This window comes from Ylistrum balloti, unplaced genomic scaffold (genome assembly GCF_031769215.1).
Source record: "Ylistrum balloti isolate Yb309-2 unplaced genomic scaffold, AGI_CSIRO_Ybal_v1 Utg370528, whole genome shotgun sequence".
Lineage (NCBI taxonomy): Eukaryota > Metazoa > Mollusca > Bivalvia > Pectinida > Pectinidae > Ylistrum > Ylistrum balloti.
In genome coordinates this window covers 90,508-109,239 of record NW_026782337.1, presented here as the reverse complement: position 1 = coordinate 109,239, position 18,732 = coordinate 90,508, and the positions used below count along the sequence as shown (strand labels likewise).

The window sequence follows — 18,732 nt, the reverse complement described above, 5'->3', positions numbered from 1 at the left end:
GATTTTAGGATATGCATGATTTCTCTCTTCAAAATTTCAAAATGTTGTTAAGTGGAAGTACTGCCATCATTTTCCATGAATATATTGGCAACATAAAGGCTTTCATGGACAAAATAAGAAATTGCAGGAAATCAAACTAAGATGTAAAGTGACAAATAGAGAGGAGGGCATTATATCAAAAAGTTGTTACAGAAAAACTAAAAAAATAAACTGGGTTTGTCTGAATTATGGGTGATAATTCTAAGTACATGATTTGCATTAGACAACAGGAACATACAGATGATTGGCAGTAACTCTTGTTAAAATGTTCAGAATCTGGACATCAGCTTTACCCTGTCTTGTAATAAGCCCATCCACATCTATTACAGTTTTGGTAGGAATGCCAACAAATGCTTTAATACTGTTAATTCATAAACCTAGCTTCTTACTTCCAGTCAGCAGTTGTGGGTTACCTCCCTTGGATTATAGTAGCATAAGCAGAGAGTACTTTGGATTCCTGTAATCAGTGTTAAACACAATGCAAGTGTATGATAGCTTTTTATCAGTATCACTGTATATCATGAGAAGAAAAAAGAGATGTTCCTGCGCGTGATAGTAACACTATTTATTGTTGGTTATTGTGCATTGTTTTATCTAGAACTCCTTGTTAACTGTTTTATTATACTATCTTGTGTAATGGTGCATATTAATTACCATCAAAAATTTTTTTAACTTCATTAAATGTATTTTTTAGTTAAATCATATTCTATCACCAATACAAACAGAATTTAACAGATTTAAAATAAAAAAGGCAGAAAAAGCTAACTTTAAAAAAAAAACAACTTGCTCAGCAAGAAAAGAGGAGAATCATTTATTTTTATCAATTTCAACTTTTAGTCATTTTTTAAGCGAGATTTGAAACCATTTGAACATTTTGGTATCTATTAGTAGTAAATACATATGGGACATTTGTAAACTTGGTGCATCCTTGATGGGGCCCTTTAGGGTTTTGGACATTATATGTCTGGTAAACCCCTAAAAGGGCCCCAGATTGTGTGACTCTTGTATGATTAGGATACTGAAAGGGGAACCTTGAGAGTTTAGGAAAATCGGGTATTAGAAACCCTGAATATTATAAGCAAGTGTCAGTCTAGAATACCCCTAAGGTGCCCCTGAGATTTGAGGATGGGGTACTCCAAAGGGTCAGTGATATTTTAGTATGATTTTGTGACAGGGTTTCATGTGAGAATTTTTCCAAAAAGTGATTGAATGTTTTGGGTGGCGCCTTAAGTGTCCCCTTCGCGTTTGTAATGTATGGTTATGGAGACACTTACGATGTTGTGTTGGGGATAATGCCCTACAAAGGTATGGAACAGCATCCATGTTTAAATAAACAAATATTTGTATGAAGAAGTTACACTGGTGTAAATGTATTGATATATGTGTGGGTATTTGTGTATATTTGTGTACAGGACACGTCCTGTGGTAAGTGTGTGTGGTCAATGTGTGATGGAATGTGTACACATGTACCTTGTAACTTACTGTCATGTTGAAAAAAATAAATGACAATAAATTGGAAGATTCAGCATTTTCTCATGAAGAAACTTTATTTGTTTGTTTTGTTTTATGAAACAAAAATGAGATGAAAAATATCAAAGGAGGAGGAACTGTTATTGGGAGCATACAGTGATAACCAAAAACAGCCGAAAGATCCTACAAAAGATTGTCCTTGGCTGGGACTTCTCAAACATACCAGGGGCCTACATTTTGAAACCAAGGAGGTAAGTGAGGAAAACCCCAATTGATCCAAAGTAATGTCAAAGATGGGGAGGTGCACCTGCTGAAAATTTTAACGATGATTTGAAAAGTTTTAAAGAAACTTTTGAACATTTTTTTGGAAGGATAAGCCCATACTCATAAGGATGAGTAATGTAACGTTTTCAAGAAAAGAACCAAGCCAGGATGATGAAACCCAAGAGGTATCACAACCAACAGCATCGCACGTAGGATGATTTCAAATTTCTCAAAAGTAGAACTCAATCCAACATAAAAAGTTTAGTAGAAGATTTCATTACGCTTGGATACTCTCTGTATACATACTTTAGTCCCGATGGTTGCCATAGCGACACGTGCCACATAACTCAAATGTCATGGTCAAACATGAATGGTTGTGTGGTTCGGAATATTCACATGTACTCGACATAATTTTGATATAGACCAATACGTAATGACAAATGAAATTATCATTTCGCTCTACTCTACCAAATTCTAAAATTAAAATATGCTATGAACAGACATTGATTGGGTTGAGTCGAACGACTGAGGTACAGTGTTTCAGTTTTACATTTACTCGACCAAGAGGTTATATCTACAATACAAGAAACAATGACCGATTATTGTCAGGACAACCCTGTTCAGTCGAGTTATTGAATAATTATATCAATTTGAAAACAGAGCCAGGAAAACGATCATGAGACCACAATGCTTGATGACAGGGTAGAGGGGGTTACAAATTAATCACAGGGAGTGAAATATTGACATATTACACATGGAAGAAAGTTTATTCGTGTCACGAACTAGATAACTCTCTCTCTCCTTCTCCACCATATTTCAGTTTTTTTCGCGAAAATATTGCTACGTAGTTGGTTATTTTAAACATGAATACCTCCTAACAGTTTGATTTAATTCGTTGCATTGAATCTTAAGTGAAACAGCACCATGTATGCAAATGACTCTAAAACCACACAGACGATGTCATGACACCAATATAAGAAATGCACCAAAGGGAGGATGGTGGTCGTGTCTTTGCTTATAAAACAGGGGGCTTTTAAACGTCACTATATCCAAATTTGACAACATATTTAAATGAGTTATTTAAATATGCAAATTGGATTTTCCCGATATTTTCGATTTACGCTTGATTAAGATCTACTTATTATGTAAGTAATCAACACGGACTAGATGAATTCGATTTTAATTTGCTGGTGACTGGAATATCGAGAAAAGCGGACTTAACTTTTACCTTTTCACTTTTTCAAGGTTTTATCATCGCAACGTAGTAAAATGTTACCATGAACTTGTTTTTTTCATTGAATTATATATGACTAACCAGTAATCATTGTTTGATTCCAAGATGAGCTTTTGTATTATACATTAGTCATAGACAATGTGAAACATATACTGCTGGCGTCACTTACATTGTAAAACAGGTTATCTGTCGTGCGACATTTAACGAAAACGTACAGAAAAAAAACTAGCGAATAGATACTTTGTTTCCTTAATAAAAGATAAGACTTGTGTAATGTATATTATTTGAATGATTTTTAGTGTAAGAGTAGGGGTGCAGTGCTTGTTGATATGGAGATATTTGATTTTTTGGCATTTTAGCATAATCAGTCATTAATGTACTGACCACATCATTGTCATCTTTGTTTTTCTTGACACATGTTTAGCATTCCACACAATCACAAACACAAAATATGTTCAATAGATGGAGTAAACTACATACTGAATAAGATTCCTAAATTTTCACTTTGTCATGTGTAACGTAACGATAGTACAGTGGTAAGCTATCCGTTGTCGACTCCAAAGGTGCTTGGATCGAAACCTCAGTTGACATTTTTTTTTGGTTTTCAACTGAAAAGGGAAATTACATGATATCGAAACTTTCACGACGTTGTTTCTATTTTGTTTCGTTAGAGGTCATGAAAAATAATGAAACAATTAAATCGTTGATTGTTTGAGAGTTGAAATTTAATCTTTACATAAATCTTTTAATTCTCAAATGGTTTCCAATCACTAGAACTTCAGGTTATCTCTTAAGCGAGATTCTTTTTCTCATCAACAACAAAAAAGTGGTATGACATAGATATTTCTATAAGGAACTCTCATTCTCTCAATACATTTAAATCAATTATCAGTAAGACAGAAACAATACATGACAAATGCTTTTAGGTTTGGGATTTACGTAATTTAAACATACGTCATTTCCGTTTGAGAAATCCTGCCATATCTCTTGATTACGCATTTTCAGAGCGAAAGTCAATACAGCTGAATGTAGATGCAGCAACCCATGCGAAGACTTTTATTACTATTTTGATGTTTGTCCCCTATATATTCATAATCGAAATCTATTAATAAGACAGTTACAACCTTTCTTTGAGAATTTAATTAGATTTACTCATATATGGCGATCAGAAATTAAGCAAAGATGATGATATCTCTTAATTGCAAAAAAAGTAAAATAGGGATTTGATTGAATGTGACTCTCTCTCTGTGTGTGTGCCTCCCTCTGTCTCTCTTTCTCTCCCTACCTCTCTGCCTCTCTCTCCCCCTCTCTCTTTATCTCTTTCCCTCTCTCTCTCCTTCTCTCTCTCCCCCTCTGCCTCTCTCTCTCTGCTTCTCTCTCTTTCTTTCACTCTCTTAATAACTCAATAAATAGATTATTAAATAGTTATATAAATTAATAAATAATTTCATTTATTCTATTATCGTGTTATGAACAGAATTCAGTAGAAAATAATTTCATAATAAATGTGTTGTTGTTCACGACATTTACGGATGTGAAAATCAACATGTATTTGTTTATTACACTTATTTTTGTTATTTTGTGTTAAACAATAGTCTACGGTAAACAATTAAGTATATATATATATTTATTACACATTATTACAGCTGTCACACGTACACCCATAGTGACTGCCGCACACGTCGTACTGATCTAATATTAAAATTTGATCTACCATCATTCAAACATCACGTTCAGATGTTGTTTTTAATTTGTTTTTTCTCTGCTTTTCGAGATATCTGAAGAACCTTCGGCGTCCAACCTGCCGAAGGGATTATCGAGACATTAAAACATAAAAAATATCAAAACTGAAATGGAACAGGGCTTTAAACAAAAACTGGTAGTGAGATCTGAAACAACAACACAAAACTACAAAACAAACTCCGAATTATACAAAAATAGAGCAACAGAGCATCAGTTCCGTCAGAAAATCTAGCTGTACTAACTCTATTTATCTGTTTATTTATTGTTTGTTTCATGTCAAAACTGTTTTATGGTAAACAATAAAATCGAGACACCATTTTGAAGACCCGCCATCGAAGTGACAAGATTATTTTAGAGTACAATCTAGCTAAAATTGTTGCTAGATAAGGGAATTCCGGTCAGCCCTGACAAGAAATTCATTACTTACATATCATCACGTGACACATCAATTACTACTATGATAAATGATAATGTCAACAATGATTGATACAAATGACGTCATTGAGATGAATTTTCTTTTTCATTTCTGTAAAAATAACTACTGGCTGTAGAAAATAATTTAAATCTACATATATATATTCCAATCAGCATAGTCACCAATAAAAAGCTTTTGATAGCCAAGTAAAAAAAACGGTCGTAAAACGAAAAGATGAACTAAATGGGTTGTATAAATCAAAGATCGATACATTGTTCACGGTATCTATGTGTATATCAATTAAAAATTTCAACAAAAGAACCTCAAACACTACAGTCACTAACATCGGATATAACCGTCACACCGTCACAGTCACTAACATTGGATATAACCGTCACAGTCACTAACACTGGATATAACCGTCACACCGTCACAGTCACTAACATCGGATATAACCGTCACACCGTCACAGTCACTAACATTGGATATAACCGTCACACCGTCACAGTCACTAACATTGGATATAACCGTCACACCTCACAGTCACTAACATTGGATATCGCACACCGTCACAGTCACTTACATTGGATATAACCGTCACACCGTCACAGTCACTAACATTGGATATAACCGTCACAGTCACTAACATCGGATATAACCGTCACACCGTCACAGTCACTAACATTGGATATAACCGTCACAGTCACTAACATTGGATATAACCGTCACACCGTCACAGTCACTAACATTGGATATAACCGTCACACCGTCACAGTCACTAACATTGGATATAACCGTCACACCGTCACAGTCACTAACATTGGATATAACCGTCACACCGTCACAGTCACTAACATTGGATATAACCGTCACACCGTCACAGTCACTAACATTGGATAAAACCGTCACAGTCACTAAAATTGGATATAACCGTCACACCGTCACAGTCACTAACATTGGATATAACCGTCACACCGTCACATTCACTAACATTGGATATAACCGTCACACCGTCACAGTCACTAACATTGGATATAACCGTCACAGTCACTAACATCGGATATAACCGTCACACCGTCACATTCACTAACATTGGATATAACCGTCACAGTCACTAACATTGGATATAACCGTCACAGTCACTAACATTGGATATAACCGTCACATCGTCACAGTCACTAACATTGGATATAACCGTCACAGTCACTAACATCGGATATAACCGTCACACCGTCACAGTCACTAACATTGGATATAACCGTCACAGTCACTAACATTAGATATAACCGTCACAGTCACTAACATTAGATATAATCGTCACAGTCACTAACATTGGATATAACCGTCACAGTCACTAACATTGGATATAACCGTCACAGTCACTAACATTGGATATAACCGTCACAGTCACTAAGATTAGATATAACCGTCACAGTCACTAACATTAGATATAACCGTAACAGTCACTAACATTGGATATAACCGTCACAGTCACTAACATTAGATATAACCGTCACGTCGTCACAGTCACTAACATAACCGTCACACCGTCACAGTCACTAACAAAACCGTCACACCGTCACAGTCACTAACATCGGATATAACCGTCACACCGTCACAGTCACTAACATTAGATATAACCGTCACAGTCACTAACATTGGATATAACCGTAACAGTCACTAACATTGGATATAACCGTCACAGTCACTAACATTAGATATAACCGTCACGTCGTCAGAGTCACTAACATAACCGTCACACCGTCACAGTCACTAACATTAGATATAACCGTCACAGTCACTAACATTGGATATAACCGTCACAGTCACTAACATTGGATATAACCGTCACAGTGACTTACATTAGATATAACCGTCACAGTCACTAACATTGGATATAACCGTCACAGTCACTAACATTGGATATAACCGTCACAGTCACTAACATTGGATATAACCGTCACAGTCACTAACATTGGATATAACCGTCACAGTCACTAACATTGGATATAACCGTCACAGTCACTAAGATTAGATATAACCGTCACAGTCACTAACATTAGATATAATCGTCACAGTCACTAACATTAGATATAACCGTCACAGTCACTAACATTGGATATAACCGTCACAGTGACTAACATTGGATATAACCGTCACAGTCACTAACATTGGATATAACCGTCACAGTCACTAACATTAGATATAACCGTCACAGTCACTAACATTGGATATAACCGTCACAGTCACTAACATTGGATATAACCGTCACAGTCACTAACATTAGATATAACCGTACTTATCGTTATTGGTCCTAAAGACTGTAATCTGATTCTCATTTTGGTGTCTTTTATTGATTTGGAGAGTTAGTGACGTCATGAAATAATGACATCACAATGGAAACGATGGGAACCTTCAGTCTCACATGTTCAGTAACAATGGGCGTTATTGATTGATATTTGGGTAGTTACTAATATCAATACTGAATTCTGAATTGTTTTTTATTTCATATGGGATTTCAAATTTAAGATAATTTAACCTTTTTTCTCATATCTTTGAATAATTCATTTTGATGGGTTTTGAAGTCAAGATGTTGGGGGTTCAAATCGGAGGCAGTCATTTTGTTGCGCCGTTTTATATTCATGACGTAATGTAATTGTCGATAATATGACCTCACAATAGGTTTCTTACTGGTGCAGCCAATGAAAAACGCTCCAGGGCATATTGCACCAGTGACGTATTAAAATGATCAGTTGGACGACGTCACTGAATAACACACCGATTATGCGTTTAATAAATATATTGAGTTGATTATACAAAAGACACACGAGTGTCATACAAAATTCAATAAGACATAGTAGAGGCGAATAATGAATTAAACTGCATCATGCAACTGTCATGTCATTCTAGGACTCGTCGGTGATGCCAAGGGTGTCAATTTTGAAGCCTAGACAGCGCTTGTGGAAATTCCTAAGTGATAGAAAGAAATGTGAAAATCTAGATGTGGAGGTGCACTGATCCCATAATTCGGTAAATTTACATGCTGATAATTTTAGAACATCAAGTACATGTTTATATTCTGAAACGTGCCACCATTAAAATAAAACGTGGCATGCAGGTTACGACAAAGTTCGAGGACTAATAGTTCGCCAGTAATGTTTATCACCTGCAATATCGACTATTAAACAAAAGCCCTACACGTGAATATCACCTTTTAAATACAAATTAAGAGCTACATACAGTAGAGCTAGAGAACGTGTGTAATTGTAGATGTGTAATTAACCAGTATTTTCTTTAACTGTACACGAGTAAGAGGTCAAACGTATCAGCAATCATGTATATTTCTGTAAATGTGATTATATTGCACTAAATATCAAAACGTACACTGAAGACAATAAAATCTGCAGAACGGGCAAGAGAGTTACACGGGAACAACAACAGATATACTGCTGAAATTCTTTGATTAAAAGTACAAACATGTGCATGAAATTGGTATGCACGTTCTTTCCTCGGCTAAATGCCCGCGTGATGGTGATACTACACAGCACTGAAATAGATGCTGTACTGACTATTATATCTGCGCGCGTGCTTTCATTGTAATGAAATCCATACCTATTGTGTTTAAACTAGAAAACAAAACACTGACACTTCTAGGAATATCAGACGTTGTCACAGGAGCCAACTGTACGGAACCTTGTTCCCGTACTTCTGACATTTAGAAAGTAAATTTTACAACCCCGAAAACATATTTCAAAACAATTTCTGTCGGCCGAGCTAGGAAACTGTGCAATAATTGATGGGATGACGTCACCATTGACGTCATACCTCACTCGACTGACATTTATCAGGCGTATTTGATGTTTGATTTTCTCGTTTCGATTTTTTACACCATTAATCACCTAGTACACGTTTTAATGGTACGAGGGAAATGAATTATAACCAGGAATATCTAATGTCAGTGGAACAACTGGTTTACAAACAGACGCGGATACATAATAGCCGTTTTGTAGAGTAAAACATATTGTATCCTCGGGGCCTTTCCTGGCAGGGTCAGATTGCTGTCTTCTCACACGGGCGATTAGCCTTCTTGACTAACGATGAAATCCGTAATTGATTCATTTATCTAGGATGAATGAGTGAAACAAGGAATTAAACAACTTGGAATTTTTTGTTAAACTCTAATACAAATTCCCGGATATTTTTTATCCGGGAATTTTTAAATAATTTACAGTGCAGATTTCAAAATCAATTAAATCTTGTAATTAATAAACATGGAAAAAGGATGTAATTTGTTGCATATAATAGAAAGCAGGATGAACGTTATCAGTGACAATTTAAGGTAAAGATATTATTTCAAACGTAATTTCCTTGCAACTGATATGATTAAGTAACACAACGCGAAGATCGATGTTCAGGAATTTTGCAGTTGTCTTTATTGAACTACGGGGATTCGTGCCCGTTTTGATATCGACATTTATTTTGATTACTTGTTGCCCCGGAGATACCAGATGTTTTACACAGTCGTCTCCTTGGTTTCAAATATTTAAGGTCCATAGCTTCACTGACGACCCCTGGATAAACAAACACAGCTGTACGTGTTGCATCTAATTCTAAATCTTTATTGTAAAGTGCTATTCACTTGAAGGTCATCCGAAGGACATATATCTCTCGTCATTACAAGATCATTTTCCCATCTCAAGATAATTATTTAGGTCCTTACTTCAAGGTCATTGCTTAGCCTCAAAGTCATTACCTTAGATAACTTAATTAGGTCACCATTTTAACTTTCTAATCTCCCAGAGTTACTTCCCTTCGTTTCCCTCGGTTAGATGGTATAGCGTTAAGCTTGACAGCCGACAGGGACCGAGGTGGCATTTTAAGGTCATTGCTCAAGTGTTCACTTCAAGGTCATTACTCAATTCGTTACCTCAAGGTCATCACCTAGTGATCATTAGTCAAGGTCATTACTAAGTTCATCTCCTTCAAGGTAATTTCTCAGGTGGAAGATCAGTTCACTTTTACTAAATGACAATCTCCGGACAAGGACTTATAGCAGCGTCTCACAACTCTTGAAATAGAACTGAGACATGTCTGTGGATGAAAACTAGTAATATTGTAAACGGTTCAAACGTCCAACTTTTAACACATCCAATGTGGAGTATAATGTTGGGAAATTACAACTCTAAAACTGATATGACAATACTTTTTTATTTTTCATGTCAACAAAATTGCTATTGCATGTAGAACGTTTCAATGATATACATATATTTAATATATATAGTGTTATACATCTGATGTGGAACGTCCACATCCGGGACATTGCGCAGTAGAAATCAAGACACTTGCAATATCAGGCTGCATTGAAAACAGTCTGCATATAACATGTTTGCAATGGATTGGTGCACTAAAAATAGCTACCAATAGAATACAGCATCCTATCAACCAATCGGTGACAATATAATATTATACTACCAACCAATGGGTAACGATGTAACATTATACTACCAACCAATGAGTAACAGTATACCATTTAAACAAATCAGTAATGATGTAACATCATACTACCAACCAATGAGTAATAATATAACATTTTAACCAATTGGTGACATTACACTTTCAACCAATCAGTAACAATGTCACATTATACTATCAACCAATCGGTAACAATGTTACATTATACTATCAACCAATCAGTAATGATGTAACATTATGCTACCAGCCAACTGGTAACAATATAACATTATACACATCATTATCAAACAATCGTACTTAAAAAGCAGTGCATGTCAGTGTTATGGCTTACATCTTGTCTTTTGAAGACTTTCATGACCATGGTGATTTCAGTACACGATTTGTCAGAAGATTTTCATATTTTCTATTAATTTCTTGCAATGAAGATCATGACAGCAGAGGAATTTCAATAATGATACAAGACTTGCTATCTGAAATACTCTCATTTTGAGAGTTAAGACATATCAGTACTAACTTTTTTCTTGGTTTTGGGTGATATTTAGGCTGTATTCATAGCAACACTGGTTATAATCATCTAGGTCATTCTGGCCAATCAATACAATCAGAACAAACAATAAATCCCGGGTCAAAGGTCATCTAGATCATTTCCTGACTTGAGCATATTCTTAAAACATTTCAAATTTTTAATACAACAGGGTCCTGAGTTCTAGCATCTGAATATAAGTTAACATCCTGATTTTTCAAAAAAAAATTCCAAAATTATATCTGAATCACATGTACAATGATTAAATAATTCCATTCAAGTAGTTTTGTCATTCTTGAAATTAAGTCACTTTAATTGTCATTTTCTACACACAACGAAAATTGTACTGTAGGTTAACATTGTTGACTATGTATCATATTCCTGCGAGGATTAGTCAGTCAGAAATACATTCTAAAACTGAGGGAAATTCCTGATACTTTGTTTTACTTGTAGAAATAATTACCAATTAAACATTTTTTTATTCCCTACTCCCCAGTTTTAAGATGTTTTTCAAAATCTGTAATGCTTTCCAACTTGAAAAATTTAAAGAAATGTCTTCAAGTGTTTATCAGTAGCCAGGCACCTGAAAAACTGCCTCAGTAATATGTGTGAATTATTCTGTCAATGTCTGAGTAACATACACAAGTGTGATAAATTCATGTACTGAAATCTTTCGTGACTAGAATGTTTGGAGACAGTTGTGTATGGAAGGATACTTGCATCCTCCAACTTCTTATTTATATACATGACTGAAGTCTTCCAACAGAACAGACTGTGATTGGCTTACCCTTTCAAAAATTAACTGCTGATAATTTCATTGTAAAAATACTAGTGCATAGCTATTGTGACAACAAAATCACAATATCAATTAGTGATATAGTAACTGCTGGACAAAACAAAAAAAATTGTGACTCACAGCAAAAAACGAACATCTTTCGTAAAAATTGTATATTTACAAATCACAATGTTTGTGGGCGTTTCCTACAATGTAGACACAAATGAACATATTTATGATGTATTTAATTTATATCTGCACATTGAATTTTATCATAAATAACCTCACTATCAGCTTAGCAATCACTAAACCCCCCGTACAGATAACTTTGTCTAATAAGAAAGCCAAAGACATTGTTCAAACTGATAAAGCCTGGTCTACATGGCCAACAACACTGTATAGCAAATTTAGTACACAACTTGTAGGAAAATTCAACACAGGCCAAGAATTACTGCTCTAAATGACACCTTATACAAGAATCCAATACTCTTATCAAGAACAGAAATTAAAACCAATCACAAAGTTACAACCAAATTCTTTCAGTTTTCCTGAAAATTAAAACAAAGAGCTACATATAAGAGATCTATTTTTCAAAAACACTTCCTGAGTGTGAAATAAAAAAATTAAAACCTGCTAAAAACTGTTGCCATAGATTTTAATAGTCTGAGTGAACAACTATAAAACCAGACACTGTCACTTTTAGAAACTATATTTGGGTTTAAACATTTCTAAGAATGGATTGCTATAAAGAGATCCATATCATTACAGGATAGTCTGCTTGTTTTTATACTGGAGATTTAGTCAGGAGTTTGATTTTAACATAAGACAAAGTCAAGTGTCAAAGCAATAAAATTTATGATGAAATCTTTAGTGCCATTATATGTATAAAAGCAAGCATACTGTCACCATTCTACCAGGCTTAGTTATGTAATTTTCGCAATATCAAAGAAATTCAACAAAAACCAAGATCTGCATACTTTTGTTCGAATCAGATCCTCACATGTTCTAAGCTAATAAAAACGCTCCTTTTAATCATTGAAGAGACTGACGCTCTGCCCACTTTCAAGTCAATTTGTAAATAGATTGAGGTCAGGATGCAGGTCAAAGCATTTGAAAAGCCTTCAATGATTCTCGTTGTGGGTTATCTGTCTAAATTGTTGTTTATATTGATTCCTTGTGTACATACCTGATATTTGTCACGTCTATCTCTGAATGGTAAAGGTATGTGTTCACTAAAGTAGATTAGTAAAACAATGGACATTGTGGAGAAGCATCGACAAGAGATCATGTTGGGAGAGTCGTTCCAAATGAACAGTAAGTTTGTTACAGAGACTGGGACTTATGTATCATTCTCTATTATCCAGTAAAGGTAGGCCACAATACCATGTGATATGATTTTAATTAATTTTGATGCCATAACTGAAGCTGATCCCTGGACTGAGGGAATCACGGAACAGCTACTGTATCAATTATCGTCTTTATCAACATTCAGTGAAGAAGAGTGAATCAGAATATGTCACGAGGATGATCATCCTACTCCCCGCTTCACATATTTCATTGACACATTTTAACACGCCAGTACAATCAATTTCTAAAATGTTGATGTTAACCCTCTGCCTTAACCCGAAAGATAGCTGCCATCTTTGGGCTAGTTTCAGATTTCAGGAGTAAATTGGGGATAAGATAATGAAAAACGCCCAACAAAATATGCCTTACATAACCATTATTCTTGAATTTGGTTTAAAGTATTTTTTTTTGTGTTTTACCTTCTTGACCGATTGCCTTCACAAGTGTTTCAGAAGTTCTTTTAATTTTACACAACCATTCTACATATTTGTTGAGAAATTGAAATTTGCATCTTCCTGAAGCAGTCTAAAGGCAGTTTTATCAATGATTTTGCTAATATGCTAATTAAAAAGCATAAAAACAAACCGTACCATAAGATTAAGTACACATTGAAATGGTAAGCAAACCTTCTGTGTTACTGACAAATGGAAATATGTTTGAAGTCAATGTAAAATGAGAAACCTGAAATGGATAACTTTGGCAAATTTTCTTGTTATGCTAAAAAATCACTGGAATTGATGATGAAATGTATGTTACATATTGTCATAGACAAAAGTACATAATATTTGTTCCTAAAGTGACCACAGATTTCCTAGTGATCCTTACACCACAACAGGAAGCACAATAACCACTGACACTATAAAGACACACCTCCACAATTGTAGCTAGATTCTGTACAGTTGAATAGTTTTGAAAATAAATATTTGTTAGAATGCCTACCTAAAACAAGCAAATAAAGTAATGTTTACAACAAAGAAGCTTCTGATGCCAAGTATAATTTGAATAATAACATTCTTTGTTACATATGCAGTGGGGAAAAAAAATCATTTTGAGGTGTGAAAATCTAGAAAAATCAAATTTCTTGTCTATTAAAACATGAGTGGTGTGTAAAGTATTGTGGTCCAGAACATCAGATGTAGACGATGAGTTGGTAAGATAGACATGGTAAGCCAAGATTCACTGTATACTCCACAAGTGTTGGACGGACAGATGCTTGGTACTCGTAATATCGGAGTACTTTATCAGTTGAAAAGTTTGCTTCTTATACCGAGGGATTTCTTAAAATTCGATGTCATTAGTTGAATTGCAAAGCTTAACATTCCATATTTATTTTGAGTAGTAATAAAAACTATTTTAAATTTAAGCAAAAAAAAAAAGTTGCTTTGTCAAGGCAAATTATTTTAAGATTTCACACACAAGAACTTTTCACTTAAAATCATGCTTTTTTTACATAATTGAAGAGATTATGGAATTCATTTCTCTAATAACTGAAGCGTCAACAGCAATGTAATGTTTAATTTTGCAAAGGGAACAGCACTGTAGCATCCAGAATGACAAATCATGCTTAAGATACTGTAAATAGCCACCAATCATGATTATGAAAAGTAACAAATCATGATTGTGATACTATAAATAATCAATCATGATAAAGATACTATAAATAACCATCAATCATGATTATGATTCTATAAATAACCACCAATCATGATTATGAAAAATAACAAATCATAATTATGAAACTATAAATAACCAATCATGATGATAAAAATAGCCAATCACAATTACAATAACAGTCATGATTATGATAAATATACCCGATCATTAATGATCAGACTTCACTAGAACGTACACCGATTTAAATAATACATTCAGCAAGCTAGTAAAACCATAAATATTATCATTCTTGTCATTAAACCTAACAGATAGTCAAGTTGTTCTGTGTTTGGGCCGAAGGGTCGACCAATAGTGACAATATCGTAAAAATTAATATATAGAATGTAATCAGAGGGGAAATTTCATTCACCATGTTTAGAAAACACTACAATAACATATTCAATTTGTGTAAGTATATATATATGTATATTAATGTAGAACAGGAAAAATTTAAAGAATTCTGTAAACTCGTACAGACAGATGGCATAGTATAATTTTTTTCAATTGAAAATATCAAGAGTCTTTATAATGAAGAGGGAAAGATATAAAGTATGATGTACACACAAAATTTAGGACAATGACATTTAACTTGAAAATGACAAATTTAACCTAAAAATGATTTAGATATACCCCTTGTAAATTCCTTTTTAAAGTCAAAAGGCTTATAGAAAGAAGAACTCAACGACCATAACACTAGAACAACTTGATCCCGGGGTCTCTACTCTGTAGGGTTACAACAAGACACTCATAACTTACACACTTACTCTTATTGTCTGGATCAGTTTTCTACAAAGTAGCCATGACAATAAAATCACTCTGTTCCCCAACAGAACAGGACTTCCTGTTGTAAAACAGTAATTGCACCAATCCTTTTTTATATAATGGATACTAAATGTAGTTGACTGCAATAACAAGGCATTTGATGCCTATTTATAATTAAGTATTAAAAACTCCTTATCATGATTTTCAGTAATTTGAAGATTAAAGATCCAGACCCTGCACACGCTATACTTGTACAATGAGTACACGTGTGTACACTAATAACTTACACATACATCCATATCCTTACATGTTAAACATACATACATTGAAACGCAAACTTACATATTACATGCACGCATAGCGGTGTGAAAACATATGTACACATATATCATGCCGTACACATGACCGCACACACATTCATACAATACACCACAATGGCTACGACACATCCATTTGTTCATCGATGGCGGTCACCATAGGCGGGGTCATATAATATGGCGACACGACCACACCTGTGTCCTGTGTTGTGTGACTAGGAGGGGAGATAACTCCGTTATGATGCTGTGAGTCCCATGAGCCCTGTTTCAGTGACTCAGTAGAGGAGTGGGGAGAGGTGGAGGGCAACTGTGTAAGGGACAGCTGACTTGAATCGATGCTGAGTGAAATATGAGAATTATTAATGTCTGCAACCAAAACTTCATCATTCAATGGCACCCCTGTAAAGGTGAAGCTAGGCAGCTGTTGCTGCTGCTGTTGTTGCTGTTGTTGTTGTTGTTGTTGCTGTAGTTGTTTTTCCAATGCATATTGTTGTTGAAGGAGTGCTAGTTCCCCTCCCTGGGGTATGAATGCATTTTTGCGGCTTGGTGAGTGATGTGACACGGACTGCTGCTGTTGTTCAATTTGTTGATTCTGTTGTTGTTGTAGTTGTTGTTGTTGCTGATTTTGCTGGTAGTCCAGCATCTGTTGATTCTGTTGTTGATTCTGCTGCTGTTGTTGAAGCTGTGTCGTGTACAGAGGCGGTACACTCACCGTCCTCTGCTGTTGTTGCTGAAGTTGCTGAATGACAACAGACACATTCTGCATTGGGACACGCTCCTGCACACTTTCTTCCTGGCCGTCATTCTCTTGCGTAGGTGGCAGCATATTTTGTTGCCACGGTGCGTCACCCCCATCAGACATAGGAGGCATGACCGGCTGCTGTTGTGCCAGCTTGTAAGAGATCTTTCTAATCACTGGCGGTCGACTAAGATGATTCAACTCATCATGTTTATTAGCATGTCTCTGTTTACAAATGTAAGGAATTTGATTGGCTGATGATAATGAGGCTTGGTCACCTGGGACAATATGCATCTGTTGGAACTGATGTTGAAGCGGAGTCTGCTTCTGCAGTGTCTGCCTTTTCTGCTGCAGTCGATGCTGTAAGAATTGCTGCTGCAACGGTTTGTTCTGCATCGAGTAGTCGTATTGCTGAGAGAATGGAGGTGCTACCCCTTGCTGGGTCAATTCCTCACTACTGGTGACACGATCAAGCTCTCGCTCAACTTGCATGCTTTGTTTAATTGCAAGGAGCCTGTGAGGCTGCAGATCGAATGTCTCTGATGGCAAGCTCATCCTTTTCATCAAAGGTCTTGAAGGTCTGGGAGGTTGGCCGTGTTGACCGTCCTCTAGTGACCACTGTCGTCCGTTTTTCTCCAGGTACTCCGAGTGCTGTTGCTGAAGAGCCACCACCTGCTCATTGCTGGGCATTCCACTATACATGTGCTGCAGATGCTGGTGCTCCTCCCGCAGCTCAATCATGCCCTCAGCTCGCATACTATTTTGAAGTCGTTGTCTAAATGCAAATATTCCTTGTGCAACTAATCCATCACTAGCACGCCGCCCCTCACGGAAGTTGACAGGAGAACGCGTTTGATTGCGATCTTGTGAGTACTCTTCGGACCCTGATACCTCAACAGAGCCAGTATTCTCCTGATACGAGTCACCAATAGCACCAGAATTCATGACCATGGCAGCAGGATCAGGATTACCGGTGACATAATTAGGGCCACCAGATAGGGACCCAGATCCTGTTGACTGCTGGGAACCTTCGGAAAGACTAGACATAAAATCAGGCTCCATTGAAGAGTCAAAACTGGCAAAAGGTGAGCCAATTCCTGTGCTAATAGAGGTTATACTACTATTACCGTTTGCGTTCAACTGTGACAAGTCACCAAAAGCACAGCTCGGTATGAGTCCCATGCCAAAACCGTCGCGCACAAACTGGCCTTTACTAGCCACACTATTATCATCAGGTGAGTCCATGATGTCTACCTCTACACCCTCATCTATAGACGTTGTTATGAGGCGTGTGGAACGCGGGGTAGCAGTAGCTGTCTTTGTCGTAACCCCTGTGGAGACAATTTCCTGTAAACATCCAGGAACACTGGGCGTTGGAATATCAATATCATTTAAGAAGTTTATATTGGGTGGATTTGTACAGTCTGTTGTATGACTAAACATGCCCTGTTTGACGTTGACTAGTGGTGTACGTTGCATGCATCCAGTCATGTGATCTGATTGACTAGTCTGTGTGTGGTGAAGCATGGCCTGCTCCGCTATGGTACTTGGTCTGCGCTTTCGAGGATCTATTCGATTTTCCGGTGGGAAACTGCTCCGGTGCTGTTTTAAGCGCTCCAAGAGGAGGTAATATATGGCAGTATAGTGATCATATGCATCACTCTTTAATGCCTGAAACCATAAAAATAAAGTGTCATTTGTCATACAATTATCATCTCTGTTCTATTTTATATATCATGTTGTGCAATATCATAGTGACAAACTCTTTACTTTTATATCAAATATTTTGTTGTATTCCAACTTACTCAAATCAAAAACTTACAGAACATGAAGTTTTCCCATGGTTTTATCAACTTATTTCTAGTTCTTTGTTTCTTTCTTATGTCAGAAATGAAGGAAATTTTCAGCAAACTTGGACAAAACTGTAAATGTTATTGGTGTGGTCAAAGCATAGCAAATAATCGATTCTTGGTTCATTA

General features: G+C 35.9%; 1 protein-coding gene across 1 annotated transcript in view; it reads right to left on the bottom strand.

Annotated features, from left to right (window-relative positions):
• Positions 1–15,414: 15,414 nt before the first annotated feature.
• Positions 15,415–18,732, bottom strand: part of LOC132555926 (serine/threonine-protein kinase SIK2-like) — a 37,793-nt gene continuing 34,475 nt past the window's right edge. The window contains exon 8 of the mRNA XM_060220303.1: positions 15,415–18,424. Coding sequence (XP_060076286.1) covers positions 16,136–18,424 — 2,289 coding nt within the window. The 3' untranslated portion in view covers positions 15,415–16,135. The remainder of the gene's footprint in view (positions 18,425–18,732) is intronic.